The sequence below is a fragment of the Saccoglossus kowalevskii genome, chromosome 6 (assembly GCF_978046115.1).
Source record: "Saccoglossus kowalevskii chromosome 6, keSacKowa6.1, whole genome shotgun sequence".
NCBI lineage: Eukaryota > Metazoa > Hemichordata > Enteropneusta > Harrimaniidae > Saccoglossus > Saccoglossus kowalevskii.
The window spans coordinates 20,634,081-20,660,854 of NC_140646.1; the positions used below are offsets into that span (position 1 = coordinate 20,634,081).

General features: G+C 34.0%; 1 protein-coding gene across 1 annotated transcript; it reads right to left on the bottom strand.

The window, feature by feature from the left end:
* Positions 1 to 208: 208 nt before the first annotated feature.
* Positions 209 to 25,431, bottom strand: LOC100372203 (agmatinase, mitochondrial-like). Its single transcript, XM_085500793.1, has 7 exons — positions 25,094 to 25,431; positions 20,084 to 20,206; positions 18,911 to 19,098; positions 15,868 to 16,068; positions 15,278 to 15,422; positions 8,777 to 8,871; positions 209 to 414 (listed from the first exon to the last, which is right to left on the bottom strand). Exons 1-7 carry the CDS (start codon positions 25,302 to 25,304, stop codon positions 316 to 318), a joined length of 1,062 nt encoding a protein of 353 aa, XP_085356919.1. The 5' UTR covers positions 25,305 to 25,431; the 3' UTR covers positions 209 to 315.
* Positions 25,432 to 26,774: the final 1,343 nt, after the last annotated feature.

Genomic DNA, 26,774 nt, shown 5'->3' on the forward strand with positions numbered 1-26,774 from the left:
AATACACAAGTGTGTGTTTACTTTGTGGTAAGCTGAGGCTCACGAATGACTGGTTTGGGAACCCCCTTCTCCCATTTGTTGCAAGCATACATATTAATTGATACCCTGTTTATTAATGTGTAAATCTGTATACAAATATAAGATATAGTATATATATATATATATATATATATATATATATATAATTTGAGCAAACTGAACCCCAAACTATTGTTAAATATATTCATTAATTTGCAGATGTTCATTGGATGACACTGAATATTTATCCAATCTTGAATGCAGGCGTGGCTAGTGATAATACGGCACGTTGAGGTCCTAGTAGTATTTCACGCCAGGTAACGCGCATAACATCTCAAATAATAAATTGGCACCAAGTAACGCTGTGGTACCAGTTGTATCATACGGAGGAGACACCTGAGGAAGAAAATTTGAACATTATTAATCCAACCAGTAACATGTGCATAGGTCTTTATACACACAATAAAATAAATTTGACTACACCTACCCAAGTATAACTAAATGTTTTGTGAGTGACACTTTGTGTTCTTACTGCATGCAAAATTGAGAATTATCCAAATTCTAAGAACGAAGTAGAACTGTGTACCCATACAGGTGATTTGAATATTCATGGAGTACTAGAATTAAATAATCAATATATACTGGCTAATTAAGTCATCCACATTATACAAGTGTAACTTAGGTTCGGGCAGATTTTGACATCAACAGCATTTTATTAGTGAACAATGGATTTTTGCAAAAAATATCATAAATTCAGTGAATTGCACCACTATCAAAAAAAGAAGTAATTTATATTTAGTACTATTTATGTGTAAAGAAAATTCTCATTTCTAGCGCAGCATTGTTCATGACCAGGAAATTAGTGCTTGTTTACTAACCACTTTGCTGCAAAAATCAAAAAATAAATACTGGTAGTATGATTCTGCTTGAAATTAAAAATGTGATTTTAAGTTATTTTTACACATATGACATTTGATGATATACAAGAATACAGAAAAAATTAAAATAAAGGGTCAGCATACACAGTAAAAATAGATGTACAGTATGTATAGTGAAAATTACATATTTTGTTTCTTTTAAGGCCATTGTTATGGCTTTGATATACTGTTATCTCAATATTTTACAATTTAGCTTGGTAACAAGGCATGAAAAAATCTATTGTTCTTGCTGTTGTATATTGGTATATTACTAAATTGACATTATTTTAGATGTATTTTTTTTCACAGTAGTATAGATGCTAACATTTTGAGAATATTTTTGAGTCTTTTCCCAGGAAGCAGATTAACGATGAACAAAAAACATCTACATACTGCTGATGAATACTGAATGATTAACAATGGCATAGGCACATTAACAATGGCCTAGGCACATTTAGACACAGAATATTGTCATTGCTATATACTCTAACTTATAGTTGAACTGATGTTTGTGCTAAAATGTGATATCAGTGTGAGATATCTTGATATATTATGAGGATATAAGGAGGATACTGCAAAGTATGCATGAAGACAGTACAGCTGGAGTATCGTCCAACGCACAACATAGGTCAAAGCGACTGTATACTGTCTGAGTGCATACTTTAAAGAATCCTCGTAATAACCTTATTATTATACATCTTTTGCTCCCAGGAATATGTCATGGGAATGCCAAAATCCAAAACGTTTAGAACAGATTTTGCAAACTTCTTTGTGTGGGGTCCGGTCAAACTCTGGGGGCAGCCATGTTTGTTTTTTATTATTAGAGGATGCTTACGTGCATAATTGCTCCATATTTGAAATTTATGTTTCCTAATATGCTATGTGCAATACCGCAAAATTAGAACACACTGTAACTTATGGTGTTACGGTGACAGATGTTTAATAAACAATATTATTATGAAATGCAGGTATAAGAACAAAATTATGATTACAAATATATTCTATTTTAATGATTTTTGCATATTTGTTCACACATTTGCATAATTGTGTCTATTTATATGGTTCTACATATGTTACCACAAAAAATATCTCATACTAACTATAATTATATTTATTTAAGTTTGTTCAATTAATAAGTTTCCAACAAAAAATTACAAATCACAATAATTTTGCACAAAAGCTAATGGGGCAAAAAATACATCATTTAATGATTAAAAAAGCATAGAAGATATTGGAGATGCATTAAAAATTAATTTTACTTAAGATATCGATGGAAAAGCTGAAAACTGACAAATTAATATGCACAGATTTGAGTGTAAAACTAATAAGGTATGCAAAATGTCACAGACCATCTAGGTACCAAGTTTCATTCAAATGTGATTATAGAACCAAAAAAAAGTAATTATTGTGCTAATTAAAGAATTAACCCAAAAGTAATCAGGTCTGTACATTGTCCTAGAGCATATATGCACCAAGTTTCATTGAAATGGAATAATTAGTACATGAGATATCAGTGTGAAAGCTGAGAATTATGCAAATTAGGAAATTAATATGCTCAGATTTTAACCCCAAACTATTCAGGTCTGTTTCTAGATCATCTATGTACTAAGTTTCATTTAAATGTGATGATTATTATTTGAGATATTAGTGTGAAAGCTTAAAATTGGTTAGTTAATAAGTACAAATATTTACCAAAAACTTATCAAGTCTTTGCATACTGCTAGAGAATCTATATGCCAAGTTTCATTCAAATGTGATAATTTGTACTTGGAATATGAGTCGGAAAGCTGAAAATTAACTAATTATGCAAACAAGGTGATTAATATGCATAGTCACTGTGTATCTATGTACAAAGTTTCATTGAAATGTTAGTTTAGTACTTGAAACATCAAAAGCTGAATATTAATTATACAAATTAGTCTGCACGGATAATAACCTAAAAATTATCAGGTCCATGCATTGTTCTATGCCATCTTTGTACCAAGTTTCATTGAAATATGACAATTAGTAAAATTTACTAATCATTATGCAAATTAGGTAATTAGCATGCATAGACTTTTATGCAAAACAAATCATTAGTTCAGAACATCTATCCAAGTTTCATCAAAATTCAATGAGTGGCTCTTTAGATATGAGTGGAAAAGTCATGGAACAGCTAAAAATTAGCTACATAAACCAACACACTAACTGCATAGACTCCCATTGTCTGCTTCACACACTGTAGTAAAAAATATGAAGACAACCAGAAATTATTTGTAATTTAATAAAATAAAAAAAAATTTGTAGAGGGCATTGAAAAACATGATTTTTCTCATCTCCAGCACTCACAATGGGATATGTATACATATATTCTATATAATTTTCTAGATATTTTAATTAATAACATGAATTAACAAGCAGCTTCTCGGCTGAGATAGCTCCGCTGTTAGCAATGCACATTTCAATTAAAGAACAGAAGATATCATTAGAAAATGAACAATATGCATAGTATCAATGCAATGGGACTTGCTGTTTTCAACAAGTATTCAAAAATATCATTTCTCATCAAAAATGACAAATATTATACAAGTGGTACCTATATATGTAATATCAAAGCAATTGGACTTGCGGTTTTTAACAAGAAGTTGAAAATATCACTTTTTACCAAAAATGACAAAAATATTCACCAAAATTAGAGAACTGAAGATATCATTATAAAAAGAACAAATCCGAGACAGGTCTACCTGTAGTACCTATATACGTAATATCAAAGCAATTGGACTTGCGGTTTTTAATAAGAAGTCGAAAATATGATATTTACCAAAAAAAATTCATCAAAATTGAACAAATCTGAAAGAGGTACACATGTAGTACCTATATATATCAAACCAATCTAACTTGTAGTTTTTAATAAGAAGTCGAAAATATCACTTTGCACCTAAATGACAAAAAAATTCATCAAAATTAGAGAATTGAAGATATCATGAAATGAACAAATCCGAGTGAAGTACAAATGTAGTACCTACCGTATATACATATAATATCAAAGCAATTGGACTAGCAGTTTTCAACAAGAACTCAAAAAATATAATTTTTTACCAAAAATAACAAAAATACTCATCAAAATTAGAGAATTAAAGATATCATCATGAAACAAGAGCAAAGTTAAGAGAGGTCTGCCCAAGGTACATATACACCAAGTGTCAAAGCAATAAGTTTTCAAGAAGAAGTTGAAAAAGTAAAAAGTTGAAAACAATGACAGACGTCGACGGCCTCTCACTCACATGATAAGCTTCGCTCGACTAAGTCGACAGCTTAGCTGAAAAAATAGTGCAAAACCGATGAAAATATATATATATAGAAAATGATGTTTGGTAATTGCAGTGTTAGTGAATGTACTGGGTGTCTACACTTTAAAAATAGCTAAATATGCAAAAATGGTATTATCATGTAAGTGTATAATTTTTCACCTGTGTTTTCTTCCTGAAGGCAAATAAAGGGTCACTCAAAAAACACATGAATATTATTATTTTAGGTATAATGCTATATCTATTTACATCCTGCATCTAAGACATTATCCAAAGTTACAATAAATTTACAATTATAAGCTATCATTTTTTTTATCAAAACTGTCAAATAATACAACAGAATCCCTCACACTAAATTTATCTCACAAGTGATGTATTGTATCCTGCAGCCATATTTTCACAAACAAAGCACAACATCACAAGTCATAATCACTTTATCCAGATGTATGTATAGTGTGTGGAAGGACTGTAATCTGTTTAAATTTCTGTTTAATAATTTGCCCAGGGCCGTTAAACGGCAGTTTGGGTTTTTAAAAAAATAAAATGGGACCAAGAAACCGCCCAGGGCGATTTTTCGGCAGTTTTTTAAGGTGTTATTTTAATCTTTTCTGATGCCTAAAAGTTTCACCGTAGTCATTGACACCTATTCAAGAGTATTGATGTTTATTGTGACTAGAGTGAATGGGTTAGCTTCATTTCGTCAATGAGCTGTTATCGCTGTAAACAATGTTAAATTATTCTTCAAATGTTCAGTTTATCTTTTAAAAACAAATCATGCCGCTTTCCCATCAAAATCCAAGCCAAAAAATTGTACAACAACATCGGCAAATCTCTTCGGTTCTGCGTTCAATAACATTAACATATTTAAATGAGCTATGGTAATTTGAACACGTTGGCATCATCCATCGTTTTCATTGGTTAATTATCAATTTGACCTGTCAGGTCAAAGAACACCAAAATGCGATCGGAATCATTCGCTTACGATGAAATAAGTTGAAATTTATTTGCATTTCTTAACAATTCAATAAATCTTTTTTTTTTTATATGTTATTATAATCATTACATAATCAACAATTGTAAAACTCAGCATGACCCAATTGCGCTACCATGATCATTTTCAACTAGGTAATCAATGCAGTTGTGTTCGTTGTTATTTGTAACTTCTTTTAGAATATACTTTCGTTACTAATAAAATGAAACAAAATAATTGTATTTGGCGCACAAGGCACTAATGTGAAAGATGTGCGGTCTACTTTTTGATCCAGCTAGAAAAAAATGTATACAATTTTAGCTTCTGCAATTATAGTTTCTTTCGTTTTGGGTGGCCCAACTGCCGGTGTTGAAAATCGGCATACATTGATTTTTCAATGAAAATATAACCCCCTAAAAATATTTGATGATAATTTTTTGAAAATTCAAACCCACCAAATAAGGGCCCACCAGCCGTGAAACCGCCCAGGGCGATTTTTCGAATGAGCGAAATTATGGCAGAATCCGATACTGGTTTCAAACCAAAAATCAAAGAAAGCTTAGAAAGAACTCCCATGTGCTGAGAGTATTGGAGACACATTAAATATAATTTGAAATTACTTAGCTGAAAACTAATTATGCAAATCAGAAAATTAACATGAACAGATTTGATTGTAAAACTAATGAGGTCTGCGCAATGTAACAAAAACTCTATGTACCAAGTTTAATTGAAATGTGATTAGATATGAATTATTATGCTAATTAGGGAAATAATATGAACAGAGTTTTACCCCAAACTAATTAGGTTTGTACATTGTCCTAGAGCATCTTTGTACTAAGTTTCATTAAAATGGAAATTAGTACTTTAGATATCAGTGTGAAAGCTTAAAATTGGTTAATTATGCAAATTGGGTAATTAATATGTACAGATTTTAACCCACAATTATCCAGGTCTGTCTATTGTCCTACAGCATCCATGTATAAACATTCATTGATATGTGATCATTAGTACCTGATATATCAGTGTGAAAGTTGTTGGTTAAATTGGTTAATTATGCAAATTAGGTGATTAATATGCACAAATATTTACAAAAAACTAATTGGGTCTCTGCATAATTCTAGATTCATTGAAATGTGATGATTAGTACTTTAGATATCAGTAGAAAAGCTGAAAATTAATTATGCAAACAAGTCATTGAAAATGACACAGTCCCCGTTAAGTTCTCTTTGTGCTCGTCATATTAAAGCGGAGGGGTTGTCGCGAGCATGTCCTTGAAACTTGAGTTCCAAGTGGCGTATACAACAGATTGTTTATTTACATCAAAACACATGTTTCGTGTCATAGTAATATGGCCAAAATAAGAACAGCCATACTGATATGTATGATGTATGTGCCAAATACGAATGAAAATGGTACATAAATTGTGGAAATATTGTAGTAAGGCCAAAAAGTCAGATGGCTGTCAATCGGCCATCCTTGACCAGATTTTGAAACAAATTGTCATGGACATGCATCCTAACATGTATAAAGTACATGTACATGTATGTGCCAAATTTGAATGAAAACTGACAGAGCACGTCCAAGATACCGCATAAAAAAAACAAAAACAAGATGCCTGCTAGTCGACCATCTTTGATCCAATTGCGAAATAAATCGTCATGGACATGTATCCTAACATGTATAATCCATGTACCAAGTTTGAATGACAACTGACAAAGCATGTCCAAAATACAACATTTTCAAAAAACAAGATGGCTGCCAGTCAGCCATCTTTGATCCAATTGTGAAATAAATCATCATGGACATGTATCCTAACATGTATAATCTATGTACCAAGTTTGAATGAAAACTGACAAAGCATGTCCAAAATACAACATTTTCAAAAAACAAGATGGCTGCCAGTCAGCCATTTTGAATCGAATCGCTAAACCACTGCATGTGCATTTGTCCCATATAAAGTACTAGGCACATGCAAAGAATGAACGGAATCGGTCCAAGGGATTCTGAGATATGACTTCGGACGAACACACGGACGCACGGACACACGGAGACCGAATTATAAGTCCCCGTTTTCGGACTTCGTCCGAACGGGGACTAATTAGGTAATTAATATGCACAATTATTTACCCTGAAACTAATCAGGTCTCTGCATAGTCCTAAAAGATCTATGTACCAAGTTTCATTGAAATGCGATGATTAGTACTTGAGATACCCATGGAAAAGCTGAAAATTAACTAATTATGCAAATTAGGTGATTAATATGCACAAATATTTATCCGAAACAATCAATCTCTGCATAGTCCTTGAGTATGTAAGTACCAAGTTTCATTGAAATGTAATGCTCACTACTTATATCAAAAGCTGAAAATTAATTAATTATGCAAATTAGGTAATTATTTGTACTGATATTATCATAAAAACTATCAGGTCTGTGCAGTGTCATATGACATCTATGTACTAAGTTTCATTGAAATGTGATGATTAGTACTTGCGATATCAGTGGAAAAACCGAAAATTGACTAATCATTATGCAAATTAGGTAATTAGTATCCACGGATTATTACCAAATACTAATCAAAACCTAGCATTAGTTCAGAGCATCTATGTACCAAGTTTCATCAAAATCCGATGAGTGGTTGTTTAGATATCATGGAACCACTAAAAAATAGCTAATTATCATGCAAATTAGGTAATTAATATGCACGGATTTTTACCAAAAACTAATCATATCTGCGCATATGTTCAGAGCATCTATGTACCAAGTTTCATCAAAATCCAATGAGTGGTTCTTTAGATATCAGTGGAACAGTCATAGAACAGCTAAAAATTAGCTAATTATCATGCAAGTTAAGTAATTTACGAGCATGGATTTTTACCAAAACCTAATCAAAACCTAGCATTAGTTCAGAGCATCTATGTACCAAGTTTCATCAAAATCCAATGAGTGGTTGTTTAGATATCAGTGGAACAGTCATGGAACCACTAAAAAATAGCTAATTATCATGCAAATTAGGTAATTAATATGCACGGATTTTTACCAAAAACTAATCAAATCTGTGCATATGTTCAGAGAATCTATGTACCAAGTTTCATCAAAATCCAATGAGTGGTTCTTTAGATATCAGTGGAACAGTCATAGAACAGCTAAAAATGAGCTAATTATCATGCAAATTAGGTAATTAACGAGCATGGATTTTTACCAAAACCTAATCAAATCTGCGCATTGGCCCAGAGCATCTATGCACCAAGTTTCATCAAAAACCGATGTATGGTTCTTGAGATAGCAGTGGAACAGTCGGACACACATACACACATACACACACACGCACACACACACATACAGACACACTAACTGCAAAGACTCCCATTTTGTGCTTCGCACATGGGAGTCAATAATCAGTTCTATTCCAGATCATTTATGTACAAAGTATTATTGAAATGTGGTGATTAGTTCTTGATAACACACACACATACATGTACAATATCATGCACACACAGGGTAACCACAAGGACCTGTTTGTTTCACACACAAGAGAGTTTGTGACTAGTGTTCTACCTTGAATTAATAAATGAATAAATCTTACTTCAACTAAATCTCCTCCTACAATATTCATGCCTCTACAACCCCTGATAGCTTCGAGAGCCTGTATTGTTGTCAATCCACCGATCTCTGGTGTACCTATTATTTAAAGAAAATAAACAATGGCTATTATTAGACATCTAGCAATGAAAATAATTTTTGTTTCATACAAAAAATGTATCTACATTTGCCCCAAGAACATTAATTATGTCATCTTAGGGTGCTATTAAATCTCAGAATCGCAGATCAGATTTTCTGAGCACTTGCCTGTTGCTTGTGCACATATGAAGTGAATTGTGCAATATTAAGTGGTATACCCAATTTAGAAGGTGGTTTATTGCTATTATATATTATACCAACATCATTCTGAAGGGTGGTAGTCGCCGCTTCGCACATGCGTGGAATATAGGTCTCATATGAACAAAGATGGCGACTTTGAATGTTTTGCAGACCAACGAGTACAAACTGAGACGTTACCAAGTTTTAATTTGATAATTTCTATGGTGATTGGAAGATATCGAAGGGGTCTCCGCAGGTAATTAATGCAAGTCGCGTTCAGGTCAAAACTTAAATGTACTTGTGATTTAATAAGAAGAGTGCATTGGAATGCTGGAAAATCAATGTTGCACATGCACAGTACGTCAACCACCACCCTTTAAGTGTAATTCCAAAACATAAAAAAGGAAGCCAGCCTCCAATAATGGCCGTAAGAAATGGGAAAAAAATCAGTATCAGCACATGACATGTTAATTAACACCAAATCAACAGACATGTACATGCTAAGAAATGAGGAACAATCAGTATCTGCAGGTGCATGGGAAAAAATCAGTATCAGCAGATGACATGTTAATTAACACCAAATCAACAGACATGTACATGCTAAGAAATGGAGAAAAATCAGTATCAGCAGATGACATGTTAATTAACACCAAATCAACAGACATGTACATGCTAGGAAATGGGGAAAAATCAGTATCAGCAGGTGACATGTTAATTAACACCAAATCAACAGACATGTACATGCTAAGAAATGAGAAAAAATCAGTATCAGCAAATGACATGTTAATTAAAACCAAATCAACAGACATGTACATGCTAAGAAATGGGGAAAAATCAGTATCAGCAGGTGACATGTTAATTAACACAAAATCAACAGACATGTACATGCTAAGAAATGGGGGGAAATCAGTATCAGCAGATGACATGTTAATTAACACCAAATCAACAGACATGTACATGTTAAGAAATGGGGGGAAAATCAGTATCAGCAGATGACATGTTAATTAACACCAAATCAACAGACATGTACATGTTAAGAAATGGGGAAAAAATCAGTATCAGCAGGTGACATGTTAATTAACACCAAATAAACAGACATGTACATGTTAAGAAATGGGAAAAAATCAGTATCAGCAGGTGTCATGTTAATTAACACCAAATCAACAGACATGTACATGCTAAGAAATGGGGAACAATCAGTATCTGCAGGTGCATGAGAAAAAATCAGTATCAGCAGATGACATGTTAATTAACACCAAATCAACAGACATGTACATGCTAAGAAATGGAGAAAAATCAGTATCAGCAGATGACATGTTAATTAACACCAAATCAACAGACATGTACATGCTAGGAAATGGGGAAAAATCAGTATCAGCAGATGACATGTTAATTAACACCAAATCAACAGACATGTACATGCTAAGAAATGGGGAAAAATCAGTATCAGCAGATGACATGTTAATTAAAACCAAATCAACAGACATGTACATGCTAAGAAATGGGGAAAAAATCAGTATCAGCAGGTGACATGTTAATTAACACCAAATCAACAGACATGTACATGCTAAGAAATGGGGAAAAAATCAGTATCAGCAGATGACATGTTAATTAACACCAAATCAACAGAAATGTACATGCTAACGAAATCTATACAATCACAATTATACTCCTTAAGGTAGAGATGCAGTTTATTTGGCTTGCTTTTTAATTGAGTAATTAGACAATGAAGATGGTATTATATATCCAACATGTTATATATTTTCTGACAGCTTATTATACAAACTTTGTAAAACTTGTCTTTATTTTAAATATCCAGAATGCGTTTTTGATTTTGGGTCAAAAATATGCTTTTTTGGACAAAAGTGGTTTAAAAAAAATTAGCTTAAAAACTTCAAGTCCGTTTGTGGGTAAAATTACATCACTGGATACCTTGGTATACTACTAATTCAATTGCGTCCACTCATCTCTCTAACGGCTTTCAAAGTCGCACAGCATGACCTCAAAGTTCACTCTTTTCTATTTTTGCATAATTTAGATATCTATGTTAATTGCGGACTTGTTATTTTTGTTACATTCGCCGTAATAAACTGTCCGGATGCATTTTGAAGGGGGAACACCTTGTCAATAATGTGTGAAAATTTCGAGGCAAATGGCCAAAGCGTCTATCAGCTATTTTAATTTAAAACCCAAGAATTCACCAAAAATAGAAGACGAGAAAAAGGTTAATTTGCATATTTGCGCGTTAAACCGGGAATTACTGCTTTGTCATACTTTGTCATACTGTAAAGGGGGTAATTATTCACTGGGTTTTAATTTAGCTTATTTCGCTGACTGGAAAAATGCGCTAAATTAAAACACAGTGAATATGTAAAAGTTAGCATAGAACACATTATCTAAATGACGAAACCGTGAATTTAAAACCCACTGAATATGCCTGAAATGGTAAATCAGTGAAATTTAAACCCAGTGAAAATTAGTCATTTTACAGTACTTTCTAGACTATTGAAATTGAAAGTTAACGTATAGACATAGACATTTTACGTAAAATCGTTGGACCAGAACAACTGCTCTTGAATATATAAATCAGAAACACGTCATTCATACCAGTGTTTTGATGGGGTCGGTAAAGCACGTGACAATGCCCAGTAAATATGACGTCATCTCATGAAATATTAAACAGGGGGCGGTCCTAGGAAGGTGACCTTTTATCACGATCAATACATCATGGCTTCTCTTCGATGTATTTTCAATAAAAAATCTACGAGTATTTCAGAGCCTATGGTTTACAGTGAAGAGTACAAAGTGGGATATTAAATTATTTATCCTTGATGATTTTTATGTAGTATTGAGAACCAACTCCAGGAAGCGAACGCACAATAATGAATAATCGCGTAATCCTAGAATCGAAACGCAAGGCACAGAAGTTTTGTTCATCGTTTCCAATCCCATTTTTCCCACTGCAACATATTTGTTAAAAGAAATATTTGAATTCTGTTCGTTTTTTAAGGAGGCATTTTTATATTTTTTCCGATTTTGGCAACGCCTTTCAGGGATTTTCTAAGACAGTAGCAGACAATCAGCGCACGGATGTACGTACAAAACACAGTCACTTGGGGGCTGAAAATCAATAAATACTAATTTTCAAAAAAAAAATCATCCGCTATACGTATAGCGGATGATTTTTATTGAAATTTAGTATTTATTGATTTTCAGCCCCCAAGTGACTGTGGTACAAAACATGCTGTTGTACTACCGGCGACGGTCGCCTGCAAGAAGAGAGCTCCAGCTCCTAACGTAAAAGTTTTAAAATTTTGACCGGTTTTAAATAATTTGTGTTGGAAATCTGACATGTTTTAAGAGTGCAAAATTAAGGTGCATTTTCGAGCGGTCGAATTTTTCTGAATAGGAATCGGCAAATGAAAAAAATAGGAGTGCTAAACAGTGTGCTTCGTTAGTTTAAAAAAAATGGAATGTCCGTCAAATTGACGTAAACTTCCCCATTTTTCACGGAAAAAGCAAAGGTCGTGGCATAGTTGCAGGCTAAAAAACTCAAAAATCAAAACAAAATCATCAATCAGTAAGTACTAGTATTTTGCTGCAGTTTAGCAGCTCTTATTGGCCGCTTAAGCTATTTTGATATTACGTTGCGGCCATAGAGCTGCAGATCGCGTCCATTGAGAACCGCACAGTTCGCCGCCCCGGGATCCCGGGGCGCACGCTATTTTTGATGTTATCGAACGATTTCAATGAAATTTAAAACGAATAAAAGTTATCCTTGCAAACACAAACATCTTAGGTATCTACTGACCGAAAATGAAGGACTATTTCTTCTTGAAAAGTATATATTTCTGTGTATAATTAGACCGAGCGTAATTTAATCGATTGAACGACGGATTTCAAGATGACCTCTGTCATGTGACCTGATCACATGACAATGACGAAGCATGCGCAGTTGACATTTTAACTGAAAATTGAGAATGGCAGGTGCTTGCATTCATTGTGGAGATGAGTTCCAGAAGAAAGTTAAAGGGTATCGCAGGCAATCCATTGCATCTAGACTTAAAACCTCGGAAACTGTTGACAATGCATTAGTGAATGTTCTAAAGCTGAAACCCATTACCCCGTTGGCTTGTTGTCTCTTTCCGCATATTGAGGAGCATTGGTGGTAAAATATACATCATACTTTTGCCATACCCTGTTGGTAATATGGCCAATGTGTGTATATTATTTAAAATACAAGTAGTACCTTCTACTTGTTGAGCTTTTAGGTCAAATTTAAAAATATCTTTCAGATTCTGGTCAAAAGACTCAACAATTTTGTCCTTTGTGAATTCCATGCTGTCTGCTGTCTGCTCCTGTCACTTGTAACACTCTTTGGCAAGTTACAAGATTATTTTTAGATTTTTCACAATATATAAATAAAACTGCTTGAAAAAAATATTTTTAATAATCCATGTACTTTATTTGATTTTTTCAAAAAAAGATGAGTCACTTAATGGTGAAATGAAATTAAAATTATAAAAAGCCGTCTGCCGATGTTTCGTCACATGAAGCGCTGTCCCAGACAGGCGCCGATGGCCGTCTGCTGTAGTCACGTGATTATACTCGTCACTAAAAGAGCCAAGTCACGTGATAGAGGTCGGCTTCAAAATGGCGGCGTTCAATCGGAGGTTTCACTTCGGCACAGTTTTAACGTGAAATAGTCTCATTTACACGGGCAAATTTGCTTAAAGCTTGCTGTAATCAGTAACAGATCTATTTGTGAGAACATATTTGTCTATTTTTTTTCTGCAAGTCGAGGTAATTTTATTACAATCACAATTTTAATGATACATAACTGGCATATTTAAAAATCTGTGCATTTCTTTAGGGAAGGGAACTGCAGCTCTCTGGTCGCCCCGCAACGTATACCACGACCAAGAGAGCTGCATAAACTGCAGCAAACTAGTATTATGACAAGGAAAACAAAACATCAGACGCGGAGAAGCGGTCAGCGCGTCAAAAGAGTTGTTACCGTAATGTATCAAGTTACCTCTCTCTGTGATTTATTTTTCATTGAAATTATTTGGTTGTTTTCAATTAATTTTAGCGTACCTCTGCAATTTATTTTAGCATTGTCAGTTGTTTGCTTCATTGAATTAAACGGAGTTCATCCGGTTGCAAACAAAGCTATCTCGCACCACCTAGCAAAACTTGCGATAGATCGAAGTACAGGTACCCATTGGACAAAAGATACACAAAAGTTTGTATCTCCCCGACCCAAGTGCAATATATCCGGTTAGAATCAAAGCTCACGTGCCCCTCATTTGAGGGACCAGATTCTGCTGTAAATTCGGGATGGGATTTAGAAACAAAATAAAATGGGACTTTTAAGGTGTATTTTGGCGTCATTTTCTAAGTTTTACCGTAGTCATTGACGCCTATTCAAGAGTATGATGTTTATTGTGACTAGCGTGAATGGGTAAGCTTCGTTTCGACAATGAGCAGTTATCACTGTAAACAATGTTAAATTATTCTTCACATGCTCAGTTTATTTTTTGAGAACAATTATTTAAAAATAAAATCTCTCAGTCAATCAGAAACTCGGATTCGTGCCTTCAGGGAAAGTCATGTTTGGACGCTCACATCGATTTTGTTTTTCATTCGGTGGGTTGATGCCTTCAGTGTAGCTTTTGCCTCTTCCGACATAGAAATCATCTGAATCTTTTTTCTACCTCTCTTTCTTTTCACACCACGCATAATGTAATGATAAAAATTAGGAAAAAACGCTGAGGAAATATAATGTTTGGTTTGCTAGCGAGCGAGAACTGATTTGAGATGAATTGCACATGCGCGTGAATTGAATGAACCCGTACAATCTCGATTTGCATATTATCAATCAAAGGTCCTGTTTATTTGGTTACTCATGCAAATTAGGCAATTGGACATAAACATTGCCACGTGTGAGTGTTTTTTTATTTTTAACCAGAAAATAAACAGCAATTTTAACGGTGTTCCAATAAGAATTCATTGGTCAAATTTTCACAGAATGTTCTTTAGATAAAAATCTATATAAAAAACGAAAAAAACTATTTTTGATTGAAATTCACAAATAAACTGCATCTCTACCTTAAGTGATTGTTGGAAGCATACATAAATTTGTCTAAGTATTATTCTGCACCCACAAATATGAAATTCACAAAACAACCTTAATGTTACTATAACTGTACATAAATTAACTAACCAGTTCCCGGGGCAAATCCTGGATCTATGGCGTCAATGTCAAAACTAATATACACAGGACCACTTCCCATTTGCTGACGTACTTCTGCCATTAATGGCACCAGGGACTTATGCCAACAATCTTCAGCTAAAACCACACGAAAACCCTGCAATAAATGAACATACAATTAAAATACTGATATTATTATTTTCGAACCCAATCTGAATCACAAAACATGTGATATTCGACCATTCAGCTTGAAAAAATTATGTATATTTTTATATGGATAGTAACATGTTATTGGTATAGATGTTTAAGAATATGTTTTGTGGAATCTAATTGTAACAATAATTTCTAGTAATCTCTTTGGAAGTTCCCTCTTTTCATCACCAATTCACAAAATAATACTGTTTATTTATTTACTTTCCTTCAAAAGATTGAGACAAAAATAGCCACATTTTTGGAGTAAAAACAGATTTTTGTCTGTTGGCTGCAAAATTTGGATTCATTTCCAGAAATATTGAAGAATATAAGAAAAAAGTGCAGAAAATTTGGGCGAGAAAGTAATAACCATACAGCTTGCACTAATTTGAAGAATTAATTTAATTAACCTGATCTTTCTGCCACTTGTTTGGGTCACCTTCATACTGACTACCACGCAATCCAATCTGTACCACTCGCTTACAGTCCAATATATTATCATCAAAGCACCTTTTGAAAGGAGTACCATGAGCAATTGGTTCTCCAAGCATTAGGTCAGTGGTATCAGCATGAGCATCAATGTGTACAAGACCCAAAGGACCATGTTTTTCCTAAGGAAGAAGGTGTTAAAATTAAAACAAGCAGCCTGTCGGCTGAGATAGCTCCGCTGTTAGCAATGCACATGGCAATTAAAGAACAGAAGATATCATTAGAAAATGAACAAATCTGAGAGAGGTCCACATGTAGTACCTATATGTATAATATATCAAAGCAATTGGACTTGCGGTTTTCAACAAGAAGTCGAAAATATCACTTTTCACCAAAAATTACAAAAATATTCACCAAAATTAGAGAATTAAAGATATCATTACAAAATAAACAAATCTGAGAGAGGTCCACATGTAGTACCTATATATGTAATATCAAAGCAATTGGACTTGCGGTTTTCAACAAGAAGTCGAAAATATCACTTTTTACCAAAAATGACAAAAATATTCACCAAAATTAGAGAATTAAAGATATCATTACAAAATAAACAAATCTGAGAGAGGTCCACATGTAGTACCTATATATGTAATATCAAAGCAATTGGACTTGCGGTTTTCAACAAGAAGTCGAAAATATCACTTTTTACCAAAAATTACAAAAATATTCACCAAAATTAGAGAATTAAAGATATCATTACAAAATAAACAAATCTGAGAAAGGTCCACATGTAGTACCTATATATGTAATATCAAAGCAATTGGACTTGCGGTTTTCAACAAGAAGTCGAAAATATCACTTTTTACCAAAAATGACAAAAATATTCACCAAAATTAGAGAATTAAAGATATCATTACAAAATAAACAAATCTGAGAGAGGTCCACATGTAGTACCTATATATGTAATATCAAAGCAATTGGACTTGCGGTTTTCAACAAGAAGTCGAAAATATCACTTTTTACCAAAAATTACAAAAATATTCACCAAAATTAGAGAATTAAAGATATCATTACAAAATAAACAAATCTGAGAAAGGTCCACATGTAGTACCTATATATGTAATATCAAAGCAATTGGACTTGCGGTTTTCAACAAGAAGTCGAAAATATCACTTTTTACCAAAAATGACAAAAATATTCACCAAAATTAGAGAATTAAAGATATCATTACAAAATAAACAAATCTGAGAGAAGTCCACATGTAGTACCTATATATGTAATATCAAAGCAATTGGACTTGCGGTTTTCAACAAGAAGTCGAAAATATCACTTTTTACCAAAAATGACAAAAATATTCACCAAAATTAGAGAATTAAAGATATCATTACAAAATGAACAAATCTAAGAGAGGTCCACATGTAGTACCTATATATGTAATATCAAAGCAATTGGACTTGCGGTTTTCAACAAGAAGTCGAAAATATCACTTTTTACCAAAAATGACAAAAATATTCACCAAAATTAGAGAATTAAAGATATCATTACAAAATAAACAAATCTGAGAGAAGTCCACATGTAGTACCTATATATGTAATATCAAAGCAATTGGACTTGCGGTTTTCAACAAGAAGTCGAAAATATCACTTTTTACCAAAAATGACAAAAATATTCACCAAAATTAGAGAATTAAAGATATCATTACAAAATGAACAAATCTGAGAGAGGTCCACATGTAGTACCTATATATGTAATATCAAAGCAATTGGACTTGCGGTTTTCAACAAGAAGTTGAAAATATCACTTTTTACTAAAAATGACAAAAATATTCACCAAAATTAGAGAATTGAAGATATCATCATGAAATGAATAAATCTGAGAGAGGTCTACCCAAGGTACATATACACCAAGTATCAAAGCATTCAGGCTTGTAGTTTTCAAGAAGAAGTCGAAAAAGTAAAACATTGACACGGACGACGGACGACGACGACGACGGACAATCACTCATATGATAAGCTCCGCTCGACAAAGTCGACAGCGGAGCTAAAAAACAACATTATTTTGGAATGTATATGAACATTTATTGAGCAGTCTGAATTTGACTGAAGCTGGTGAATGTTTATACAAAATATTAAAATTAAAAATAGCAATTATTGGCATTTTAATTTAGTATTATAATTGTATTGTATTTTATTACTAGAATTTTATTGCTGTCAACCATGATGTGAATTATTTTATTTGCAATAAATTTAATATTATCATAATACCATTATATTGGAATGGACTACAAACACCCTACTCTTGAATTGTGAATTGTATTAGAAAATGAACTGGAATATGTTAAATAAGAATTCTTCACTTCTAACAATGCCATTAAATCACATTGCATTTTGTACGCTTCAATAAATTTATAAAGGTCGTTGTAAAACAGTCGAACTTGGCACCAACAATTCCAATATCATTCATTCCCTCAGTTTTGTTACAGGGAACATGGTGCCGATGATTAAAACATTTTTGCTTGCCATTGTCACATGTGCGACAATCCAATGCAGGAAGAATTACATGTAAGCCAATATATTGATCAGGAAGAGAACTGGGCTTGGGCTGCTTTAGGTTAAATCTAGAAGAAAATTCTTTTGATATTAACAACAATTTGTGTTCCCAATTAGTTCAAAGCATTGGTTCCATGCAACATAAATAATGCATACCAATTATACCGGTACTCATTTTTGTTTATGCAAAACTCAGATTTTGGTAAAACATTTTGCAGTTTTTATGATTTTTGTATAGTTTTGTTTTCTAATTTTGGCCCAAATGAACATAAATTCTCATTGCATACAGGTGTTAATAACAATTTTGGTAAAAATAAGGGGGAGAAACTATGTGAGTTTTATTTTGTAAATAATGACTATAAATTTACTTTGGCACTCAAATTTGTTAAAACTCAGATTAACAAATTATTAAACCAAACTAAATAATTAATTAGAAAACTATACCCATCTTTCTCGTTTATTGAATAAATATACTCACAGCCACAGCTTTCATGACAGGGTAAGAGAGAGTATGATCTCCGCCTAATGTTAGTGGTATACAATTATAAGGCAGTACATTGGCACGATAATACTCTGTGATATCCACGCACGCTTTCTTCAAATCATATAAATTGATATTGACGTCACCGATATCTGCAACTTGTAAGCTTTCATACGGTGCAGCGCCTGAATGCAAATTATATTATCATTAGAAAAATTCTTTCACTGAAAAGACCAATTAATTATATATTTTTTAAAGCTCAAACATACTGTTCTTTTCAGACTGGTTTCATGCACTGAAGTGCCTCAGAACTTTTGAGATATTTATATTGTAAACACTATATAGCATATTTGCGATACAGTAGCCCTGCTTTCATAAGATGAAAATATGTAATTGTTAAAATTATTTATCAGTGTCAATCAATATATGCTTGTGCACTTCAAATAGGAAAGACCGAGTAAACATTTATTAGTGAGACTGCGGTTTGAATTTATTATATGATTGAGAATGTGATTTTGATTGGTGAAGTACTTGAACTAAATTTTTAGTCTAAATATTTACTTTAATGTAAATGTCTAGTAAGTTGAAACGTGTGAAAAGTTCTCAGACAACTGGCGATGATATGAAAGGGTGTTTCAGTCAGGTTGAGTATTGTAACAGACACATACTGGTACATGTGTATGTGAACTGGCATACTGGTAGGAAATGAGTATCCAGCAAGAAAAAAAACATTGACCCGCCAAATCCTGAATACAGTCAAGAAATTTATTCATGTTGTAGTTTTGAAAAAGAAGTTTACAATAATTATTTTTTTCGGGAGAACGCTAACACGTTCACGAAATACAAGCTTCATGTCATACAACTGTTGTATCACCGAGAACTCTTGAATGCATTTGTTGTGTATGTTAATTGGGCCAAAGACTGAAAAATCGGATAACCCTAGAAGACTGCCAGAAGATGAATGGCTGTCAAGAAATTTAGTTGCCAGTCTGTGATTTGATAGACCAACACTCACGAAACACACGCAAACATCTAGACCAGAGGTGTATGCATCAACGACCTCTTGGTATTCTCAAAGCAATGTATAGCCCAGTAGCCTTGCAATGCCATCAGAAAAAAATATCCTAAAAGAATAATGTTTCTAATAAACTAGAATTAATTTCCACCTACCTATGTTATTGAAAGCACGGATTAGACAAGACTCAGTACGTATCTGTCTTGGCCCAAATCTGGTTCCTGTACGGTTGGACACACCGATATCAAGCGGTATTCCAAGAAAGCAAACATCCAATCCTATAAGAATAAAACAAATAAATATTAATTAAGCGGGATTTTGAAAGAAGGTTAAGAAGATATAATGTATTGATTATAATGTGTTATAAACTTTTCACCTTGTATGAATATGTTAATAACCCATGCATTCTTTATTAGAGCCTTCAGAGTAAACTTCTCATAAAAGGGATTCACCACAAGCTAAGGTAATATAAAAGCTTAGTGAGAAGATAAACTAAAAACTAGTTAGAAGGCTAGATGAAGGGTTCTGAGAAAGCTGACTGAAGGCTAGTGAGCAGGCTAGCTGAAGGCTCAGGAGAAAGTTGACTGAAGGCTAGTAAGAAGGCTCGCTGAAGGGTTCTGAGAAAGCTGACTGAAGGCTAGTGAGCAGGCTAGCTGAAGGCTCAGGAGAAAGTTGACTGAAGGCTAGTAAGAAGGCTCGCTGAAGGGTTCTGAGAAAGCTAACTGAAGGCTAGTGAGCAGGCTAGCTGAAGGCTCAGGAGAAAGTTGACTGAAGGCTAGTAAGTAGGCTAGCTGAAAGGTTCTGAGAAAGCTGACTGAAGGCTAGTGAGCAGGCTAGCTGAAGGCTTAGGAGAAAGTTGACTGAAGGCTAGTAAGAAGGCTCGCTGAAGGGTCATGAGAAAGCTGACTGAAAGCTAGTGAGCAGGCTAGCTGAAGGGTCATGAGAAAGCTGACTGAAGGCTAGTAAGAAGGCTCGCTGAAGGCTCAGGAGAAAGCTGACTGAAGGCTGCTCATGCATAAGTTAGCAGCTGGCTACTGTGAAGGCTAGTGGGAAGGCCAGCTGAAGGCCAGTGTGAAAGTGGAAGGTACTAACGAAAGGAGCCACAACGCTATTGTTTTAGCTTTACCTTATGATCGTCATAACATTGGTTCTTGTTAGCTCTTGGCACCTTAATTCTTACAATGGATTACGCTAATTTCGAGCATTCAGTAATATTCCAAGCATGTTCGGTAGCAATAGACGAACTGCGCATGCACAAGATTGAAAATGACGTCTAGTTAGAACATTGTTGTTTCTGGAGATCTTGGCAAATTTTAATGAAAAATTGACAGATATATCATCGATTGAAGAAGAACTGATGAACTATCGTGAATCTTTTTGTATTTGTAATGGTGATGAGACGTAATTAATAATTGCCTGTGACAATAACGATTGCATTATTCAATGGTACCATTGTCAGTGCGTGGGTTTGACACCCAAAAATTGTTTGACATTTTCAACCACCGGGCATCGGTGAACACCACCAGAAAAGATACTATCGATAGAAGGACATGCCTAGACACTTTCTCTGCGATAATACTTTTTCGGAGTTCTTAGGAATTATGTTGTAGACGCATGAAATCTTGTTCTTGTTACAATTGCTAATAATGAAAACATGTGAAATCTGTTAAATCGAACATTCATTTTTTGAATTTCCAGTCGTGAAATGCGTATTCTGAACTTTCACACCTAAACAAACCGATGTGATGGCGGTAGTTTCATAATGCGCATATATTTCCTGGTCTTGTTAAAAAACGACGAGGTTATATCATATTCTGCTAACTCAGTACTTGTGTAAACAATCGCAAACTATCATGGACATCAAAGATGAGCTAGACAATGTCCTTATCAGGATTAACTTGGATTGAAACAAAAGGAAATAAGCCACATAAGAGGCATCGTGGCTCCTTTTTATTAGTACCTTCCATGGTGAAAGCCAGCTGAAGGCTAGTTAGCTAGCTCAAGGTATATGATACATGCATTTATGTCACATTGTCTATTTGGTATAGTTTTCGCAACATGATTACCAGTAGATAAATGTATTGCTTAATATTTATATATTTTTCATAATACAAGGTTATTACAAGGATACCATAAAACATGCATGAATGCAGTAGGGTTATAGTATTGACCAACACATACCAGAGGTTGATGCCATCCTGTACTGCCTGAGTGCATACTTTTTGGCATACTTGTGATAACCTTTATATTATATACCGGTATTATCTTTTCCCTGTTTGTAGTTAATTTTGGTGTTCAGTGACTGGATTCTATTCCCATCACAAGCGCTTATAGTTATGCATCTGAAGTAAACAAATTAAAGGCTTCATGTCTCAACATGAACATGTCTGTATAGCATTTTACAAATAGGATAAATTGTATTGTTTTTGATGCTAAATATATAATAATATGAGGTTATTATGAGGATACCTCATAGTATGCACAAAGACAGTACAGCTGGAGTATCAATCGAGGCGCAGCGGAGGTCGATGCGAAAGAACAGAATCAACAAACTTCTTTGTGTGGAGTCCAATCAAACCCTGGTGGCAGCCATGTTTGTTTTTATTATTAAAGGATGCATACGTGCGTAATCATTCCATATTTGGAATTTGTATTTTCTTATATGGTAGGATGAAAATACCTCGTAAAATTACGCGAAATTGTGGCACACTGTAACTCATGGTGTTACGGTGACAGATGTAAAATAATATAAAGTATTTTGAAATAACCCAATAAAATCATAAAACAAAAGATACATTTCAAGCCTAGCATGTTCCAATAGTGAATGATTTTCATATTGATAATCTGGAGGTATTTGGTTGAGCTGAGATCAATAGGGAACACTGAAGCAAACAAAATCTCATACGCCATTCGTAGTCATTTATTTTCTCCACACTGGTGAGAGAAAACAAGAAATATGTTCTGTTTTAAGGAGTGTGCTGGGATTTTGGCTTATTATATATCCTTACCCCTGGGAGCAGATCTTCTGGCAACCTTAAAATTCTGATTGACCATGCAGGGATCACATGTGGCCACAGTCTTCAACTGTGACCTGTCTGATAGTAATTTTAGCCCCAAGGAAGCCATAGAATATTCCATTTTAACTTAGAATTATCAAAAACTTTAAACTCTGGTAGGGAGAACCCTATCTTGAACCACTTGGTAGCGCCACTGAATTGCAGTGCTCCCACTTGCAGTTTTTTTCTAGAAAAAAACCTGATATAAAATTGAAATGTCATCACTATATTTTGTGATAAGTGTAACTTAGTTATCATGGTCTTTAGAGGAAATCATTTACAAAATGCCAAAATGGTGTTTTTGGAAGAATTTTTATAAGAATCATCACACATGTAAAGGCATAATACTGTAAAATACTATTTTCACTTGGAATTAATTTTTGCTATTTTCGCTGAAGCAAAGTTTCAGTGAAAATAAAATCTAGCGACTAGCTAATATACCTTTTTTCCTATATTTTACTTTCAACTCATCAAAAATCAGTGAAAATAAATTCCATACAAAATACACAAAAAGTCTTTTTATCAAAAATCATTTCCAGCTAAAATAAAGTATTTTACAGTATATAATGTAAATCAAATAGTATTCTCCAGAATCTCCAATTAAATTGTTACAATCAGAATTACCCATTTTATAACATACTAATTAATATTTTCAAATATGACAAGATCTTCTCCCCATAGAAAACAATGTTAAATGGCTCAAATAATGGCTTAAATATCACTATTTTCATAGTTTTTAGCCATTTTTTATGCAAAAAGTAATTCTGTAACCATATGTTTTTATGCCAGTTTTGTGAACAACAACATAAAATAAAACCATAGTTTAAAAATCATGGAAATCTAAATACCTCACAATCTACCATAATACCTGCAAATAACCTTATGCCCCTTTATATTTTCGTAGTTTGTATTACAAAACCCTACCATCAGATTTGTTACTGCTACTGTGGAAGGATCACTGTCGGCTAAACCAGCAGCCCAGTCTATTTTTGACCTACTCGATCTGGCAGACTATCAACCCGATTATAATACCATATTTTGTTCCCATCAATAATGTAGGTATTACATTTTGAATATTATTCTTCTTAGTTTTTGATCATTTTTTATTTTAATATAGACAAATTGTATGACTTGTGAGAAATGACAAAATGTTATTGCCTGCTTGCAAATAAAAAGTACTACATATATAAATTCAAGAATGAAACCCAGGGCAAATGAATATGCTTCTTATTTAATCCTCTTTTATGTTATTATAACTGCAAAATAAGACCCATTTCACTCACCACTGTACATTACCGTACCTGCTGAAAGCCTGTATAGCCAAAACAAATGGGGAAAAAATTGCAAATTAACTGTAATAATTAACTTCTTTTGGCAGTTAGAACTAGATTTTCCTTGGGTGTATGATTGGTCAATCACTATGGAGCTGACGAAAGTCTTGGCATCTCAAGATTGTTTTAATGCAATGTTTTAATACATACAACTGAAATTATAACATATATACTGAATTGAAATTTTAAGATGTTAAGTTAGCATCCACTTTAAAACGTAAAAATGTGTGTTTGGAAAGACCTTCCTTTTTTTTCTGAAGTTACTTTTACCTTCGCTGCTGATTTGTCTTTCCCCTAATATCAAGGTCCCAACCCCCTAGCTCGGCACTGTAGCTTTTGTGCAGGTCTATGTGAATGTTTGTCTTGTCGGGGAAAATCAATACCGCCACCCAAACAATGTAAAAAAAAACTAAGGGGCGGTGGTCGTCGCTCCGCGTCCTGTTCGACATAGCAGTACATCCACGGACTCGTATAGCGATATATACAACGCCGTGTTTGTTTACATGAAATTCGAATACGCACTGTGCGACGACCACCGCCGTTTAATAAGTTCACTTGCACGAACATTTTCGTCTGAGACACTCGATGTCAATGCATACTGGTCAAATTAGCCAACAGTCAGCAGACTGTAAAAATATTCCTGGATCGTATCTCCTAGTGCATAACTATGACCAAATATACACGTGTACGGTCACTGCATGCGTTTGCATGCAGCCAACTATGCCTGAGGCCAATATTTATGTTGTCGCCCAAATGCGATAAAAGTTCCACGTCTTACCTTCGCCATTCTGTTGGACTGGTAACCGGAACATAGACGCAATTCCCCCAGCTCGAGCCATTTGCAAGCCACTCAGGGGTTCATTGAATTTCTTGAAATCGGAATTGGTCATTGTGAAACTGCGTTCAAACGCTTTTACAGTCCGTGGTTTAATCTGCCGAGACGGAACCACCTGCAAACCGCTGCGTAGTATTTGTCGAAGACACGCCATGATTCGAAACCCCCTTTCACTGATGTTAAATTAGTGGTGGTCTGAGTATAACTGACCCGGCTATATGTTAAGTGACAAATGGTATGAAGGTCAAAGAAAGCACTGTCGACATACCCGAGCTTGACCCAACTATCTGTAATAAATAGCGCCACCTGGAGCTAAGCTACTACAATAAATAAACAATGAAAAAGGTCTATAACAGCGTCCGGATTACTTTCGGAAATTCCGTCGCTCTTCGGAAAGTTTTAATTTTCACAACCTTTGAATATTAATTCATACTTTTAGGTTAGTGAAGAGGTTATAATAATTTTTCATTTCACTTTAACTCTGTTTTTTTCACCCCTCAGACCCCTTTAAAAAGTCACTTCTGGCCATTGTAATGGCCACTATTTTTTTAATGGCCAGAATATCAACCAGAACTTTTTTAATGGTCAAAATATTGACCAGTAATTTCCAACTGGTAGTTATAATGAGCACTATTTTTACACTGGTCAGAATAATAGTTTTTTTTTTTTTTATTTAATGATGGAGTGGGTGACAATCTATTTTTTAATGGGTATTATAATGATCATTTTATTTTTCATTACATGAATAAAATGGTCATTTTTTTTTTCATGTCACAGATATACCCGGTAATGGCACATTGGGATTGACAGCTTTCGTCTCTTTCTTCCCTCGCTTCAGTTTGCTTCAATTTTAAGCCAGTACAATTGTAGGTGAACGTAAAATACAAGATTTTGAAAAATTTGAAATATGGAATTATATATCTTGAAATAATATGAAGTTTTGGGTTAATTTGTTTTTGAAATCACAACAGATCATGCACTTGATACTGTTGGCTTAATAATATATAGTGTAATGCAATAGGTTATTAAACATAGAAGATGACCTGTTTTCAAAATACGGTCTAGACCCTTATCACGGGCGCTGACGAAGTTTGTGCAAACATGAGCCCAGGCTAATCACCCAAAATACCATTGTAACTTGATGTCCACTTGAAAATTTGACTATTATATTCATAACTATTCTTATTCATAACTATACTAAACTTGACTATCATTACAAGCACATTCTGTGACATTATTCTTGAGATAAAAATGGACTGACTGAATAAGACTCTGTACTACTTCCTGTTCTTATAAAGGCAATGTCTATCATTATAATACCTTGAACAAACAAGCAAGACATTCACTACTGAACAGTGTGCAACCCCCAAAATACTCAGCAACTGGCTTTCCACCAAAAAAAGTCACATAAACAGCTGGTTACTCCAAAAAGTCACAGGGAGTTACTCCAAAAAGTCACATAAACAGCGAGTTATTAATCCGAAAAAAGAGCCTGTCTTTATGAGTGGGGTTAAGCTCAAACATAAACAAAATTCCCATTTTAATAATGACAAAAAACTAATACACCCAAACACAGTGCACGGGCTAAGGGGCGCCATCAGTCGGTGACTTTGTTAAGCAGCTG

Excerpts from the sequence above, each read along its gene's own strand:
- LOC100372203 (XM_085500793.1), bottom strand. The coding sequence starts at position 25,304 with ATGGCGTGTCTTCGACAAATACTACGCAGCGGTTTGCAGGTGGTTCCG. Across the intron at positions 19,099-20,083 it reads CCGTGCTTTCAATAACATAG|GCGCTGCACCGTATGAAAGC; the intron begins GTAGGTGGAAAT and ends ATTTGCATTCAG. Across the intron at positions 16,069-18,910 it reads CTGTCATGAAAGCTGTGGCT|GAAAAACATGGTCCTTTGGG; the intron begins GTGAGTATATTT and ends CTTCTTCCTTAG.